This window comes from Schistocerca cancellata, chromosome 3 (assembly GCF_023864275.1).
Source record: "Schistocerca cancellata isolate TAMUIC-IGC-003103 chromosome 3, iqSchCanc2.1, whole genome shotgun sequence".
Classification (NCBI taxonomy): domain Eukaryota; kingdom Metazoa; phylum Arthropoda; class Insecta; order Orthoptera; family Acrididae; genus Schistocerca; species Schistocerca cancellata.
The window spans coordinates 408,407,161-408,424,215 of record NC_064628.1 but is presented as its reverse complement, the minus strand read 5'-3'; the positions used below and the strand labels follow the sequence as shown (position 1 = coordinate 408,424,215).

General features: G+C 42.1%; 1 protein-coding gene across 1 annotated transcript in view; it reads right to left on the bottom strand.

Moving 5' to 3' along the window:
- The window catches only part of LOC126176732 (zinc carboxypeptidase-like), a 111,048-nt gene that overhangs the window by 24,025 nt on the left and 69,968 nt on the right, over positions 1-17,055 (bottom strand). The window contains exon 6 of the mRNA XM_049923901.1: positions 5,452-5,612. Within this exon, the coding sequence (XP_049779858.1) occupies positions 5,452-5,612 (161 nt within the window). The remainder of the gene's footprint in view (positions 1-5,451; positions 5,613-17,055) is intronic.

Below are 17,055 nucleotides of genomic sequence, written 5' to 3'. Positions count from 1 at the left end.
ATTATTATTGGTTGTAATACCCAACGGCGAGGGGAGGTCAGAAGGAACAGACATATTTGTGCGCCAGCCCATGTAACTTTCACCTGGTACAGGAGTATGGTAAGACCAGTTTCTAGGGTGTGACGGCTATAGTAGTAAGAACTATCACTAATGAATGGCAGATCAATTTCAGAACAGCAAGACACGTAAAACCTATACGATAACAGGGTTTAGCAGCTCTCACAGGAGAACATTAGTACTGCATGGTGGAAGTGGACTGCAGCACACATCTAGGGCAAGTTGATAGTGGTCCTTCCACAGATGATAACAAAGCCCAAAAGTGTTTGTAAGAGCATTTCGAAATTGCGGTAACAAATGCACATTGTAGCTCGGTCAGAATGATGCGGATCTCAAGTATAACGCTTCTGCTGACTGATGGAGGCAGGCGCCAGCCACCTTTATCGAATGATCAACAACCCGAGCCTCACTTGACGATAGTAAGGATTTAGTTTGCCCGTCCCAAAATAAATTCTAGTACTGAAGCCAGACATCATTCACGTACGTAGGAAAGCGTGCCTGAGAAGTGTTGGTGGTGTCAGCCATCTACTCGAACGTTCTTTCCCTTTTAACTGGTGTGAAATGCGGTGCACTGGCCCATCAATTTTCAGCCATGGCCTGATAACAGAAATAACAAAACAAATCTGTGCAATACATGGTGTCTCAAACCATTATGGCCAAAATTAAATGGATGGAGAACAGTCTTAGATTGAGTATTTTAAAATAAAGAACTAATAGTCAGAAACGAATATTTTATTTTTATTGGCATGAACAACATACGTTTCGTAGCAGCAGCTTAAACTCGTCGCGAATGTTGAAACTGACAGCGGATATCTTCAGTATTTGAGTTACAAAGGAACAAAATCTTTAGCCATGCTCTGTACACAGAGGTGACAAAAGTTATGGGATAGCTATATGTGCACATATGGGTGGTGGTAATATCGCGTACACAACGTCAAAAAGGGCAGTACATTGGCGAAGCTGTCTTTGTACTAAATTGATTAAAGTGAAACGGTTTCCGAAATTATTGTGCTGAAGCGGCGAGAATTAACAGATTTTGAGTGGGGAACGGTAGTTGGAGTTAGACGCAAGGCACATTACGTTTCGAAAATCGTTACGGAATTCAGTATTGCGAGATTCTTAGTATCAAGAGTGCGGAGAATACCAAATGTTAGGCATTATCTCTCACCACGGACAACGCAGTGGTCGATGGCTTTCGCTTAAGGGGCTCCGGAACGCCCTATACATGCAATGTTAAAATAACGCTTATAAATTACATCTTTCCTCACAAAGTATTTGAGGTAGGAAGTTGAACTTTTTACAGATTATTTATTGGAATACGGGCTACAACTTAACACAGGGATTTTACAAAATTTTAGTTCAGTTATTAAAGATGATCTTTTTTCAATTGTAATGTAAATTCACAACATTTTTTTGCAATTTTTTATTTATATATTCAAAAATATACAGTTTTTTTGGAAAAAGCCTGTGTTAAATTATGCAGAAGGTACTGTGTAACATTTACTGAAAGTTTGAAACAAATATGTTTGGAAGATCCTTAGAAAACATGTAATTAGTATGAGAAAATAAAAGTTTTGGGAATCGAGCGACAAAGATTGGATTAACTTTTTAGTGCATTCCACGTCCATAGGATGGATTATCTTCATCCTCTGCAAACTCCTCCTCCAGCTTCCTGTTGTTCCTCCTCCTGTTTACTCTTGCTTGTATTTCTAGACTCTTTACAGCCCTGTCTGCAGCCCGAAGGCGTTCCTTGTCTAAAGCAAGCATCGCTCGTACCATGTTAGAACCTATCTTCATTCCCATATTTCTAAATACCTTGCACCTTACAATATTGTCATCATTGAAAGTCGCAACAGCAACTTTACTTTTACTCATTATTATACTTCAACAAAACAGAGACTCAAGAAACAGAATTAATTATGAATATTTTCGAGATAACGACAGAGTAAATAAACATGAAACAATCGACAATCACACCAGCGATATATATTGAACCATCACAGGTTAGCCACAACACATACTTTATCTCACATCACTAAAATGTACCTGATGAACACGGACGTTAATAATAACACCATTTGACAGCAGTTTAACAGCGCCACAGTGGGTCACGCCCATGTAGAACACATTTCAAAAAAAAAAAATTAAAAATAGTTGTAGTCTTCGGAATTGAATAAATTATATATCTATTAAAAGGTAATGGTCTGCAGATTCAGAAAACGCAAAAAAGTAAAAATTGAACTTTTCATGATTTTGAGCCTTTCCGGAGCCCCTTAACGACCTAGAGCAGCAGCGTTTGCTTAGAGCTGTCAGAGTTAACACACTAGCAACAGAGTGTAGGGAATAGTCGCAGAAATCTACGTGAAGCGTACGACGAATGTATCCGTTAGGACAGTGTGGCGAAATTTGACGTTAATGGGGTATCGCAGCAGACGATCAATGCGAGTGCCTTTGTTAACTGCTCCACACAGCTTGAAGCGCCTCTCCTATTCTCGTTACCACATCGGTTGGCCACAGACTACTGAAAATCCATGCCCTGTTCAGATGAGTCTCAACTTCAGATGGTAAGAGCTGAGAGTAGGGTTATTGTTTGGCGCAGACTCCACGAAGCCATGGATTCAAGTTGTCAACAAGGCACTGTGGAAACTGGTGGTGTTTCCGTAATGTTGTGGGCTATGTTTACATGGAACTGACTGGGACCTCTGGTCCAACTGGACCGATCATTGACTGGAATGGTTATGCTGGGCTACTTCGAGACCATCTGTAGCCATTCAGGAACCTCATGTTCCCAAAGAACGTTGTTACATTTATGGCTGAGAGTATGCCATATAACGTGGACACACTTGTTTCCGATTGGTTTGAAGAGCATTCTGGACAATTCGAGCGAATGATATGGCCAGCCGGATCGTCCGACATGAATCCCGACGAACATTTTTGGGACATAATTGAGAGGTCAGTTCGTGCACGAAATCCTGCACCGGCAACACTTCCGCAGTTATGGACGAACAAAAAGACAGCATGGCCCAATGTCTGTGCAGGGGACTTCCAGTAACTTGTTGAGTGTCTGCCACGTCGAGTTGCGGCACTACGCCGGGGAAAAGAAAGTACGACGCGATATTAGGAGGTACCCCACCTCAGTGTAGTGTGGAGTAATAGAAATAAGAAGGTAAACCATTATGGCCAACGTTATACAGTGATGGACGGTCCTAGCTCGAGTTCTTTCAGATAACAAACTAATGGTCAGAAATTAATATTGAGTTTCTATTGGAATTAAGAACATACGTTTCATAGCAACAGCGTATACGCGTCACGAATTTGGAAACTGACAACTGATAGCCTCAACGCATGTGTTACAAAGGAACATGAGCTATGGCCAAGCTCTTTGAAACATCCCTTTATCTGTTAGAGAATGAGAGGCTGCTGGGATCTACCACACATTTGCTCCTCATTTTCCGCTAGTGTTTCATTTGATTTTCTTAGGAAATCGGCACGTCACGTTGCATCATACTCCCGTTCTCATAACTGTCTCCATGGCCCCATTGCCCATATACCTTGAGGCTTGTAATCTATCCTAATCCATTGGGTTATAGTTCTCCATGGTGGAATACCTGTAGATGGAGAATTAACCCTGCGAAACCTTAAATAGTAAAGAGCATAGAGTGTTGTGGGGAATCTGTAACAAATAATAACCTTTTCATTTAGTAGCATTGTACTATTAGTTTGATAAAATGGCGATGGCTATAAAAGGCCCTATCTGATCTCTGTCCTTGTCACGTGGTCTGCAGTGCGAGGCTGGTTGGATGCAGCTCTGCACGCTCGGCTAGCCTGTGCTAGTCATCTCCGCATTGGAACCTGCTTACTGTAGCCAGACCTCGGTCTCCCTCTACGATTTCTACCTACAATAAGTCCTTCCATTTCTAAAATTACGGTTTCTTTATTCCTCAAAACGTGTTTTATGGCCGATTTATCTGTTACTAAAGTTATGCCTCAAATTTCTTGTTTTTACAATTCAGTTCTGTATCTCAGCAGAAGTTTTTCGATCTACCCACCCAATTTCCAACTTTTTTCGGATTACCACATTTCAAAAGCTTCTATTCTCCTCTTCCCCGAACTGTTTTTTGTTCACGTTTCACTTCCGAATAAGGCTATATACCACGCAAATGTCTATAAAAACTATTTCTGAACACTTAGATTTGTTAATATCTTTTTAAAACATTACCGTAAATTAACAGCGACCTGATGGGTAATTAAAATATCACTCAGTCTTGATCTAAAGGATTTACTGAGAATTAAAAATCAACCTCAGAATGGCAATCGGTTTTGATTTTATCAAGAATCATCTTCAGACCATGTCTCATCAAGTGATGAGCAGAGATGATGGCGAGGCACTGGTAGTGCTTTGAGCAGTTACCAACTGTCTTCTGCGACACTTACCAGTCGGTTACCATTCTGACGTGTGACTTTTAGGTTTTAATAAATCTTTGGGATCAATAGTGACTAGTAAGTTTCTTAAATTTGTATCCATTGCTAAGAAATTTATCTTTTTCAGAAAAGCTTTCCTTGCTGTTGCGTCTACATGTCATTTCCCCTGTACTTCGGTCATTAGCGATTATTTTTCTACTCAGACAGCAAAACCGATCAACAATTTTTAATGCCTCGTTTTCAAATCTAATTCTATTAGCATCACCTAATTTAATCCGACTACATTCCCTTACTGTTTTTCCTTTGTTGTTATTCTTACCATACCTTCTCTTCAAGACACTATGTACTCCTTTTAACTGTAATTGCAAGTCCTTCTCCGTTTCTGACAGAATTACAACGTCAACGGGCCGCGGGAGGTAGCCGCGCGGTCAGTGGCGCCTTGCCACGGTTCGTGCGGCTCCTTCCGTCGGGGATTCGAGTCGTCCCTCGAGCATGGGTGTGTGTGTTGTCCTTATCGTAAGTTAGTTTAAGTTAGATTAAGTAGTGTGTAAGCCTAGGGACCGATGACCTCAGCAGTTTGGTCTGATAGGAACTTACCGTAAATTTCCAAATTACAACGTCACCGGCGAACCTCACAGTTTTATTTTTCTTCCGAGAATCTGAACTTTTTTTCCTAATTTCCACTTCCTTAGCTTTGCTGGTAGTCTATGAACTGAATTAAATAACCATTTGTACCTGTTTGACGTTTTTCTTTAACGGCTCAAGACAGAACTTGAAAAGTCGATTGTGGCACGCATCTACGCATCTGTAACAGCTGGACGACTCAAAACAGAAGACATCTCAGTCGTGACGAAAACTCCTATGCTTTTGTGTTAGGATGAATATATGGAGCCTGATGAAAAGAGAAATTGCTTAACAATTGACACATTCAACATTTACGGGGAACCAAGTACTGTAATGAGAGATACTCACTGTATTCCAGGTGTAATTATAGCCGTCGAGATTGGAGGTGGGGTAGATATTGAATACGAACTGGCTGATAACATCCCTGACGTCCGTGTCGTTAGTCGTTAAGATCTCGTTGATGAACCAGTTCATACAGGCGGTGGCGGCCCAGTCACGTGGGTGCATACCTGAAGCATTAAAGATGTGTTAACCACCAGGAAAAGCACATTACTCGGATATAAACTGTTAAAAAAACAGAAAAAAAAGAAAAAAAGAAAAAAAAAGAAAAACCTCTACACAAACAATTACTTGTGGGACATAAAATAAAGTTGGTAGCACCGTTTCTACATCCCAAAGGTAATGTCCATTAAAATTTCGTGCCAGCCGCGTACGGATGGCGCTAGTAGCACCATTATGAGGATGTGAATCAGGTTTGCTTTAAATACACACTGTTACGCTCATGAGCGTTGCCTTTGAGATTGGACGATCTGAGGTTGATGTTAGTTAAGAATGCCTTTAAGGCGACCAAGAGGCCATTAGCAACATTCGACTGAGTTTGGACGAGGTGGTGTTAAGGGCTATGAGAAGCTGGATGTTCCTTCTGTGATATTGCAGAAAAACTTGAAAGGAATGTAATAACTGCACAAGATTGCTAGCGCTGGTCACGAGAATGTACGGTCGCAAGAAAACCGGTCTCTGGATGGCCACATGTCGCTACCGAGGGGGAAAACCATCGTGTTCGTCGTACGGTTCTGGCACATCGCATATGCATCTGCAGCAGCAATACTGGAAGCAGTTAGCACCACAGTGATACACCGAACTGTTAAAAATCGCTTACTTCGAGGACAGCTCCCAAACAGAGAGTGGTGTCAAGCGAGAGGTCATTGGAGGGCAGGGTGGAGGTTTGTTGTGTTTTGTGATGAAAGCTGGCTCTGACTCAGCACCAGTGAGGCCGTGTGTTGGTTAGAAGGAGGCCAGTTGAGGACCTGCAACCAACCTGTCTGCGTGCCAGATACTCTGCGCCTACACATGGATTCTAGGGTGCAGTTTCGTATAACAACAGAAGCACCCTCACTGCAACTTTGTACTTCAGTCTGGTGATTCGACCTGTTGTGCTGCCATTGATGAACCGCGTTCCATGTCGTGTTTTCCTACACGATAACGCTCGTCCACATACTGCGGTTGTGACCCATCATGCTCTACAGACTCTCGACATGTCGCCTCGGCCTGCTAGATTTTATCTCTAATGGAGCACATGTGGGGCATCATCAGACGACAACTGTAGCGTTATCGATAACGGCATTAAACGTCTCTGTATTGACGGCCTATGTGCAACAGGCATGGAACTCCATCCCACAAACTGACATTGGGCACCTGTACAAGAAAATGCATACACGTTTGCGTGCTTGTATTCTATATTCTGGCGATTGCACCAGTTATTAATGTACCAGCATTTCACGTTTGCAATGGCTTATCTCGCGGTTACGTTAACCTGTGATCTTGCAAAGTGGATCACTTAAATATGATATCTATACAATTGTGTTCCCGAAATTTCATTACTCTACATTAATTATTTTTTGGTGTTCGATTTTTTCCATCACTGTATAATTCTGATTGTAGTGGTAAAGAAACCACAATTACTTCACAATTGAAGTTACGTGCAGTAATGTTAAAACTGAATTACGGATAACGGCTTTGGTTCAAATAAATGGCTCTGTGCGCTATGGGACTTACATCTGAGGCCATCAGTCCCCTAGAACTTAGAACTACTTAAACCTAACTAACCTAAGGACATCACACACATCCATGCCCGAGGCAGGAATCTAACCTGCGACCGTAGTGGTCGCGCGGTTCCAGACTGAAGCGCCTAGAACCGTTCGGCCACTCCGGCCGGCTTAACGGCTTTCTTCTGCTGCTCCTCCGTATGGAATAGCTGGGTGTTATACGTCACTAGTGAGACGTTTAGACATTGTACTGGTGACCAATGTGACTGTCGACTGTAGCGAGGATAGGATCCGGCTTGTCGGTGCACTTGACCGTGGTCAAAGCGTAGGTGCGCGCCACATGGATAGCCTGTGTTTGAGGTGTAACAATTATACCTAGAGAAAACTTCCGGTACTAAATTGCTGTGGGTAACAAACTATTTATGACAAGGATTGCCATCTGCTTTCGCATATCGTTACAGAGTATAGTAATGTCAAATTGATCGCCTGTTAAGAGCTAAAGAAGTCCCCACCCATCGTTCTGTGCACCAATTGAAACGGGCACCGCTCTTCAACTTCAGTTGCTGACCGAAAGCCAATCATCAGTTTTCTCTCGCACTTGCAGGTGTAATAATATTGGACTCTTCGCTCATCAGTGTGATTGTGATCGAGCTACTAAAATAAATTTACGACCGATGAGATTATAAAGCAACAAAAATAAGTGTCGTAGATGGACTCAAACAAACAGACGTACTGAATAAAATTCCGTTACAGATAAAAGCCGGCCGGTGTGGCCGAGCGGTTCTAGGCAGTACAGTCTGGAACTGCGCGACCGCTACTGTCGCTGGTTCGAATCCTGCCTCGGGCATGGGTGTGTGATGTCCTTAGGTTAGTTAGGTTTAAGTAGTTCTAAGTTCTAGGGGACTGATGACCTCAGAAGTTAAGTCCCATAGTGCTCAGAGCCATTTGAGCCATCTGAACAGATAAAAGAGGCTCACTTAATGAGATATACCGGAATTGAATGTCAAATTGCGATGAAACTTATACTTCTTATCCGTCCAATAGTCATTTCTCGCTCAACAGAACGAAATAAAATATAATAATTATTATATAAATACCAGAGAATTAAGACGAGCGAGTGAGAAAATCAAGTGGCTCTGAGCACTATGGGACTTAACATCTATGGTCATCAGTCCCCTAGAACTTAGAACTACTTAAACCTAACTAACCTAAGGACAGCACACAACACCCAGCCATCACGAGGCAGAGAAAATCCCTGACCCCGCCGGGAATCGAACCCGGAAACCCGGGCGTGGGAAGCGAGAACGCTACCGCACGACCACGAGATGCGGGCGAGTGAGAGATTATGTGAAATGATCCTACCATTGCAGCAGAACGTTTAATGGTACCTGAGCGAGAGATTATGTCAAATGTTCCTGTGACGGCAGCAGAATGTTTAATGATACCTGAGACAGAGGTTATGTGAAATGATCCTATGATGGCAGCAGAGCGTTTAATGTTATCTGAGCGGTAGCAGGGATGACTACGTTGTTCACTTGCAGTCGTACTTTCGAGCTAAAACCACAGTATTTATTGATGGAATAGTCGCGATGAGCAAGCAACACGTTACCCAAACGGTTTGGTCATCGCAAGCCAGTAGCCTTCCCTAAACTTCTCATGTGTCTGCACTCTGGACCTTCTACTTTTACTATTTCTCAGCGTTCACCCCGTCTAGTATGGCCTCCACTTTTCAGGATTTGTCAGATTTTATTATTTATGCAACTTTCTGGCAGAGTGCCCTTCCTGACAGCGCAGTCGTCAGCATGACCTAAGGAAGGGAAGTCGCGTGTGCCATTTGTCTGTGAATCATGAAAACTTTGTTCAATAAAATTTCGGTCGTGCAGCCGCATAAATTCGACTTCTTCTTCTAATATTTCGGCTTAATACCGTCTTCAGAGTGAGTCGAGGTGATTGACGCTTCAGCACTTTCTCCGTCCTTTTAAACCCGCCGGCCGAAACACTGCGCATGCGGCTACAGATACAGATGGCGACAGAGACGTTGATGGGCGGGAAAGAGATCTGAAATGTACATGGAATTAGATTTATATCCGCGCAGTCGATCCGCAAGGTGATATCGATGTATCACTGCGAGCTGCACCGTCGCGACGTCTTCGTGAGTGTATTACAGAAATTGCCGGTCTCCGTCGTTTGCCCAAGCTGAAGTCGCAATATCTATTAATTAAATTAGGCGCCAACCAGTTTTCAATTGCTTCTTTCACTACTGAGTCCCAGAAAGATGCAGGTCATGAAGTTATTCCGGAACCAGGTCCAATTTTCGACGGGTAAAATGGATCCTCTCCTTAACAATAGCAGCCCCAGCTTCCCTTAAAATCTTATTCACAGCAGTTCTTTTTATTAAAAGGATGGAGAAAGTGCTGGAGCGTCAGTCACTTCGGCTCACTCTGAATATGGCTGGACGGTATTCAGCCGAAATATTAGAAGAAGTCGAATTTATGCGGCTGCACGCCCGAAATTTTATGGAACAATCTTTGCGCCGCGAAAATATGAAGATGCACATACAAACTGTGTTTCCATATTTCAATTGTTTGCTTACGTTAGTCGACCACCTTGGATTGAGGACGCTTCGGTCAGCTTATCGTGACTTTTTATAGTGATACTTCACGAGGACACGCTGAACCATTTGATACCACATACACAACCGTCCTGAAAGCATTCACAGTGAGATGCATTTTCCTTAGTCACCACTGTACTTGTTTACTGTAACGTAACCGTATGTTTCCTTTAACGACCACGGGATACGATAATACCGTTCTCGGGGAATACACATGTCAAAAACGTTTTGCATCACCTAGATTCCGAGAGTTCCGGAACCTGTACAGAAAGTTGGAATAGAGATCAACATAAACATAATTTCTGCCTTTTTTATTGCTCATGAAAACCACACATCTTCACAGGTGGTGGTAGATTGCTGTACACACAGGTACCTCTAATACCCAGTAGCACGTCCACCTGCACTGGTGCTTGCCTGTGGTATACTATCCACAAGTTCATCAACGCACCGTTGGTCCAGATTTTCCCACTTCTCAACGGCGATTCGGCGTAGATCCCTCAGAGTGGTTGGTGGATCACGTCATCTATAAAAAGCTCTCTGAAATCTATCCCGGGCATGTTCGATAGGGTTCAAGTCTGGAGAACATGCCGCCCATTCTAGTCGAGCGTTGTCGTTATCCTGAAGGAAGTCATTCGCATGATGTGCATGATAGGGGCGTGAATTTTTGTCCATAAAGACGAATGTCTCGCCAATGAGCTGCCGATATGGTTGCACTGTCGATCGGAGGATGACATTCACGTATCGTACAGCTGTTGCGGCGCCTTCCATGACCACCAGCGGCGTACGTCGGCCCCACATAATGCCACCCCAAAACAGCAGGAAACCTCCACCTTGCTGCACTTAATGGATAGTGTGTCTAAAGCGACGATTGTTTGGTTGAAGGAATATGTGACACTCATCTGTGAAGAGAATGTGATGCAAATCCTGAGTGGTCCATTCGGCATGACAGTTTGAGTCGTAACACGACGTCCTGTGGCTGCACAAAAAGAGTTATTCAAAATGATGGCGTTACTGCCAAGGATCCTCCGAACCTTAATCCAAAGGTAGCGGTCATCCACTGCAATACTACCCCTCGGGCGGCTTGAGCGAGGCATGTCATCGATAGTTCCTGCCTCTCTGTTTCTCCTCCATGTCCGAACAACATCGGTTTGGTTCACTCCGAGATGCCTGGACACTTCCCTTGTTGAGAGCCCTTCTGGCACAAAGTAACAATGCGGACGCGATCGAACCGCGGTATTGACCGTCTAGGCATTGTTGAACTACACACAAAATGAGCCGTGTACCTCATTCCTGTTGGAATGACTGGAACTGATCGGCTGTTGGACCCCCTCCATCTAACAGGCACTGCTCATGCATGGTTGTTTACATCCATGTGCGGGTTTAGTGACATCTCTGAACAGTCAAAGGGACTGCGTCTGTGATACAATATCCACAGTTAACGTCTATCTTCGATGTGTGTAGCACTCTCTGAGACGGTATTTCTGGATCAGTCCAGTGTTTGCCTAAACAAGCATGGGAAACCGTTAAGAATCCACACTCAGGGCATACCTACACACAGTCTTTAATCCGGTAAGCAGATCAATTCTCATCTAATTCATCTCCCTATCCCGGAAGATAGTGTACTGAGCATTACGCTATACGAGCAGATCAAGCTGAAACCTCGGGAAAACTACTGCCGGACTGAGTCCAAACCGTGGACCCATATCCTATCGCTGAAGCGTGTAATGACTTCTCAACCGCGGTCCAACAAGTAAAGCCCAATGCACAACTTGGAAGCTATTAAGAACCTCGTCTACCAAGGAAAACAGCCGACAGACCAAACTGTCACTGCTTATTATGTCTAACATAACTGTATTCACCAACAGTTCTTCATGGACTCCTTCGAAACTTGAGTTGCCAGGTACCTGCATCTTCTAATGGCTAACTTCAACTTGGAAATGTATCGCGGCACGTCAAAGCTTCAAACTGATAAAAAGGGTTGGTTGTAACTTAAACGGTCAGCTTTGCGATTGTTAATGACTTTTCAATGCAAACAGGTTTCGAATTAAAAAATACACAGGAAAACGTTCCTCTATGTTATCTATTTATCATCTCTAAGCTGCCCTAATGTCTTTGACTAGTAATGAAAACACCCTGGATCGTGCGTTCGAACTCATTAACTGGTTAAAATTTGAATAAGAGTCATCAGCAATGGCGGCCGAAGATTTCTGGTGAAATGAGTGACTAAGTTCTGCTAGATGCGTTCTCGAAAGGAATGGAGGAGCAGAGAGAGTTTCAGGGCAACATATAGCGCTAACGGTGGAGAACTGCACCTAAAAGGCGGAAGAATAAGCAACGAACAAAGAGATGACGATGAGGAATGCAATGGCAACCAATGCATTAAAGACACATAATGTATATCCACAGAATATGTGGCCTGTATTTGGAAAAGTGTAATGATGATCTCTCCATTAGCAAAAGACTCTGGATTATGGCCAGTTCACACTAGTCGTCACGTCGTGACACGACAAAGCATTTCATAATGCGTTTAAAATACGACATTCACACAGGCCGTCAACAGACCGTCACGTCACGTCACGCCACGTCAAGATATCTCGAGAAAAAAGCTTTGACGATCACGTCGTCTGCTAATATGGGAGGTTAATGTATTTTCACCGCGGTTACGCATGTTGTACTATTGGATTTTCTCCTTTTGTGGCTTCTTAATCATTATTTCATTATTGTGCTTTGCTTTCCCTCCGAATTCCAAGTATCCCATTGCGACTTGGATGTCTTTTTCCGTTAAGTGTTCTGGCACAAGCGATATCCGATGTTTGAAAGCGAAAAATTGTTTAGATTTTACGTAAAGAACTGAGAAATCTTCATTATATATTTAAGTGAAAAAGTCAGCTCTAATGTAGGAGCAAAATTCAGTTATTTATGGTATTATCGGACATGTAAGAAAAAAAAAGAACATAATGCGTAATGCAAAGAGGGTCACTTTATTTCTTTATAAATATTGTTTTATATGTTTATGTGTATATATGTTCGCTTACAAATAAATGTCAGCGTTTTGAAATTTTGTTCACTTCCCAGCACTTTACCACACAAAACTGATCACTGACATACGTTATGAAGTCTGCTTTGGCCATAAACCATATTGTCACTAGTTCCTCAATTCCGACATTATATTTCTATCTCTTGTCTCACTCAAAACCTGCATTGCATCGTTCAGTACTGAGCTAAGCGAACTGACTTGAAATGACGAGACGGAGATTGAGTGCACCTTATGTGGCAGTACCGTGACGTGAAGTGACATGACGGCCAGTGTCAACTGGCCTTTAGCTACTTTCGGATCTATGGGACGAGTACTGTCAAGAGAGACGTAACTCCAAGAAAAAGATTGAGTAATCAACAGTAGGGTAACTGAAGTGAAATGGAAAGAAAATAGGGATATCTGGTCAGACGAATACAGCGTAATATCAACTAAGCTGAAAATGGTATGAAGGAAGTAGGATTTTTTATGGAAAGGAACGTATAGTATAGCAAACAGTGAGTTACTGTAAACAGTTAAGTGATAGGCTTGATCTCATCAGAATCGACAGCAAGCCAACAGCGACAACATCAGTTCAGGTACACATACCAACTTTACAAGGAAGAGATGGAGAGATAAAGTATAAGGGACTGTTGAACGGATAACTCAATATGTAAGGGAAATGATAATCATGGAAGATTAGAAAACGGTAGTAGTTAAAGAAATAGCAGAAGGAGTTAAGGGAGGGCATGGGATTGGTGGTAGGAATGAAAGAGGAGATAGACTAATTGAATCTATCTATAAATTTCAGTTGGTAGTAACGAATACACTGTACACAAACGACAAGAAGAGGAGGTATACTGGAGAAAGGCCTTGGAGATACAGGAGGATTCTAGATGCATTACATCGTTGGCAGACAAAGGTTCTGGAATCAAGGATTGTAAGAGATACTTCGGAGCCCTTATAGACTCATATTACAATTTAGTATTAATGATGAATAGACTGGAGCTTAAGAGAATCGTCCAAAAGAATCAAAGTAGAAGGAAGTGGGACACTGAACTACTGAGAAACGATGAGATACGTTGGAAGTTATCTAAAACGATGGATACTGCGATAGTGACTACCACAGTAGGCGCTTCGATTGAAAAGAAATGCACATCTCTAAAAAAGAATATCTCAGAGGCTGGAAAGACAAATATAAGTACAACTAAAATTACTTCGAAGAACCAGAAGGGATGCTTGAATTTATTGGCGAAAGAATGATATATAACAGTGCCTATGGAAGGACAAGAATACAATAATACTACTCGATTAGGATTGAAGTAAATAGGAAGTGCAGAGAAGACTGCTGGAAAAGTAGAAATCGGAATGTAGATGGTTCCTGGAAGGACTGTTGCAGCTTACAAAGAAGTCGAAAGAAGCTTCATTGAAATTAAAAAGCAAGGCTGTCGACATTTAAGAGTCCAATGGTAAGCCCACTGTCAAACCCAAAAAAGAGAGCAGATGGGAGAATTTGTCTGACAACGTGATAGAAGAAAAATGGGAGTCGACACAAGATCCAGTATCAGGATATGGGTTTAATAAAGCTTTGGAAGACTTGCCCTCAAATAAGATATGAGGAATAAACAACATTCAATCGAAATTTCTAAAACGATTGAGGAAAGTGGCAACCAAACGGCTATTCAGGTTGGTGTGTAGAATCTATGAGAACGGAGACGTATCGTCAGACTTTCCACACAATCTCGAAGACATAAAGGGCAGATAAGTGCGAGAACTATCTCACAATAAGCCGTAAACACCATACATCGAAGTTTCTGACAAGAATAAAATACAAAAGACTGGGAAAGAAAACTGAGGCACTCTTATACGACGATCAGTTTGGCTTTTGGAAAGGTAAAGGCAGTAGTGTTCAAGTTATATGTTAAAGACCAAGATTAATATTCTGGGTGAAAGAGTAGGACTGAAACGGGTATTTGGAGCAAAGGACGCCCTCCCGCCATTCCTCGGACTTCGGCAGGTGGGCTGTTATAAGGAGAGTTCCAGGATGCGTGCCAGTATATGCACGTACACACAGACACACGCATGTTTGCACACAGAATATTGTAAGGGGCACTGTTTGCTGCATTCATGCTCGCTCATCCTGTTCTCGTAGATCGAAATCTGACCCCTAGCTCCGACATTTTGTTGTTTTACTTCGACCTCTGCTCCTGCTCCGCCCTCTTGTTCTTGTAGTTCTATCTCTCCATTTTATTATCATAGTTCGATGTCTAGATCCCCAAAGACGTTACAACAGTAGTTTGTTCTACATACCCCAGTTCCGTCATTTACTGTGAAGGTATGATCTTTGACCCCTGCTCTACCACTTGCACTCGTAGCTCGTTCTATGCACATAATGAATTTACGCTGTATGAGTTGATGAGAAGCTGTCATCTAGCTTTCGAGGCCCACGCACGCACACAGACTGCTAACATCGGACCATGGCTTGAGTGCTCAAGAAACTACCAGGAACCAGTTTAACATGGATGGGCTGTGCAATGAAGCTGTACTCGTGTAACAAATTTGTGTGTCAAATCATATGCCCCGAAAAAAAACAAAGAATTGGATAACCACATTACTGATTTTATGAAGGGATTTGGTCTGCGTCAATGAGAAACTTATGTCTTTCTTGGCGAAAGTAAACAGTTTTTACAATGAGTTACACTGTACTCTGTGCCAATTGGTTCAACGTGGATTAGATTTTAGGCTATCTAATGGAATAGTTGCTGTGTTGTGTTTAACAGTTAACTGAAATGTGTCTAGTGGGTCAATAAGAATGTATGAATGTTGACCGGTGTACAACCAAACCTCCAAGAAAAGATTACAAACTATGTTTTACCTGCCTATAATTCTAATTATTTATCTGTAAATTGTGTGGAAATTGTTAACACGAACTCCCATAAAGTATTATACTAAAGCTGAAGAAATACATTTTTTCAATTCAGGACAATGTCCTCCATCATGCCACCAAATAAAACATTACTGAATCAGGACTGGTTGCTACAAATAATGTTGCCTGCAGGATTCAAGAAAAAGAAAAGAACTCCTGTATCAGTATTGGTTGCAACAAGTAATGTTATCTACAGGTTTCAAGAAAAAGAACAAATGTATAGAACATATTTAAATCATTCCATACTAAAGAAATAACTGCTTTAAGTGAAGTTAATGTGCCGGCCGGAGTGGCCGTGCTGTTCTAGCGCTGCAGTCTGGAACCGAGCGACCGCAACGGTCACAGGTTCGAATCCTGCCTCGGGCATGGATGTGTGTGATGTTCTTAGGTTAGTTAGGTTTAATTAGTTCTATGTTCTAGGCGACTGATGACCTCAGCAGTTAAGTCGAATAGTGCACATCCAAAAGAAACTGGAAAGTGCCAAGAAGGAGGAACATACACTACTCTTGAAAAAACAACAAGCCATTACAGATGAACAAGAAGGTCTTCACAGATAACTTCAAACACAAAATATGGAAAAATCTGCCCGGCAGGGGTATATAAGACATGAACATTTACTGTAAATATCAAAGGAAAGTGGCCATACCTTGGAGTACTCGTAGGGAACATTTGATGCACAGACGTTTATTAAATATCTCTCTGTACGGAACTATATTTGTTATCTTGCAGATCTCTTTGAACTTCCTGAAAATGGATGGTTACGTAGTTTCTAAATTTGGTGCTGTCAGTATTGTACATATGGCAACAAAAAAGTCATTAATATAGTTTAAAACTGATGGTACAGCTACATTTATCTAACAGTTACTGCCACACAGATGTGTTATTTGTATGCCCTGTAACAGTTCTTTGCACATTTTTGACATGGTTTTCACGTCTTGAACATACAATGAACTGTGTATGAAGCCCGAGCAGCAGGCATTGAGAATGGCTAGTTTCTAGCTAAAATCTAGATCTGCCAATAAAATTTAAAAAGGACGACTGATAGCTGAAATTATTAAAAAAATGGCTCTGAGCACTATGAGACTTAACATCTGTGGTCATCAGTCCCCTAGAACTTAGAACTTAGAACAAAAACTAGTCATCGGCAGAATAAAAAAAATGTAAAATTTGAAACTGTGGACTGGTTTTTCGTTTCACTGATTAACATAATTTGCTGAGCCATAGCTACTCTAGCATGCTGGAAGTTGGATTTTTAGCAGTTCGTTGTGTCACTGTGGTGCCAAGAGCTTCCTGAATTACTGTTGCAGTTACGATACACCGAAAACGATTGTCTTCCCTCTGGGTAGTGCCACGTGGC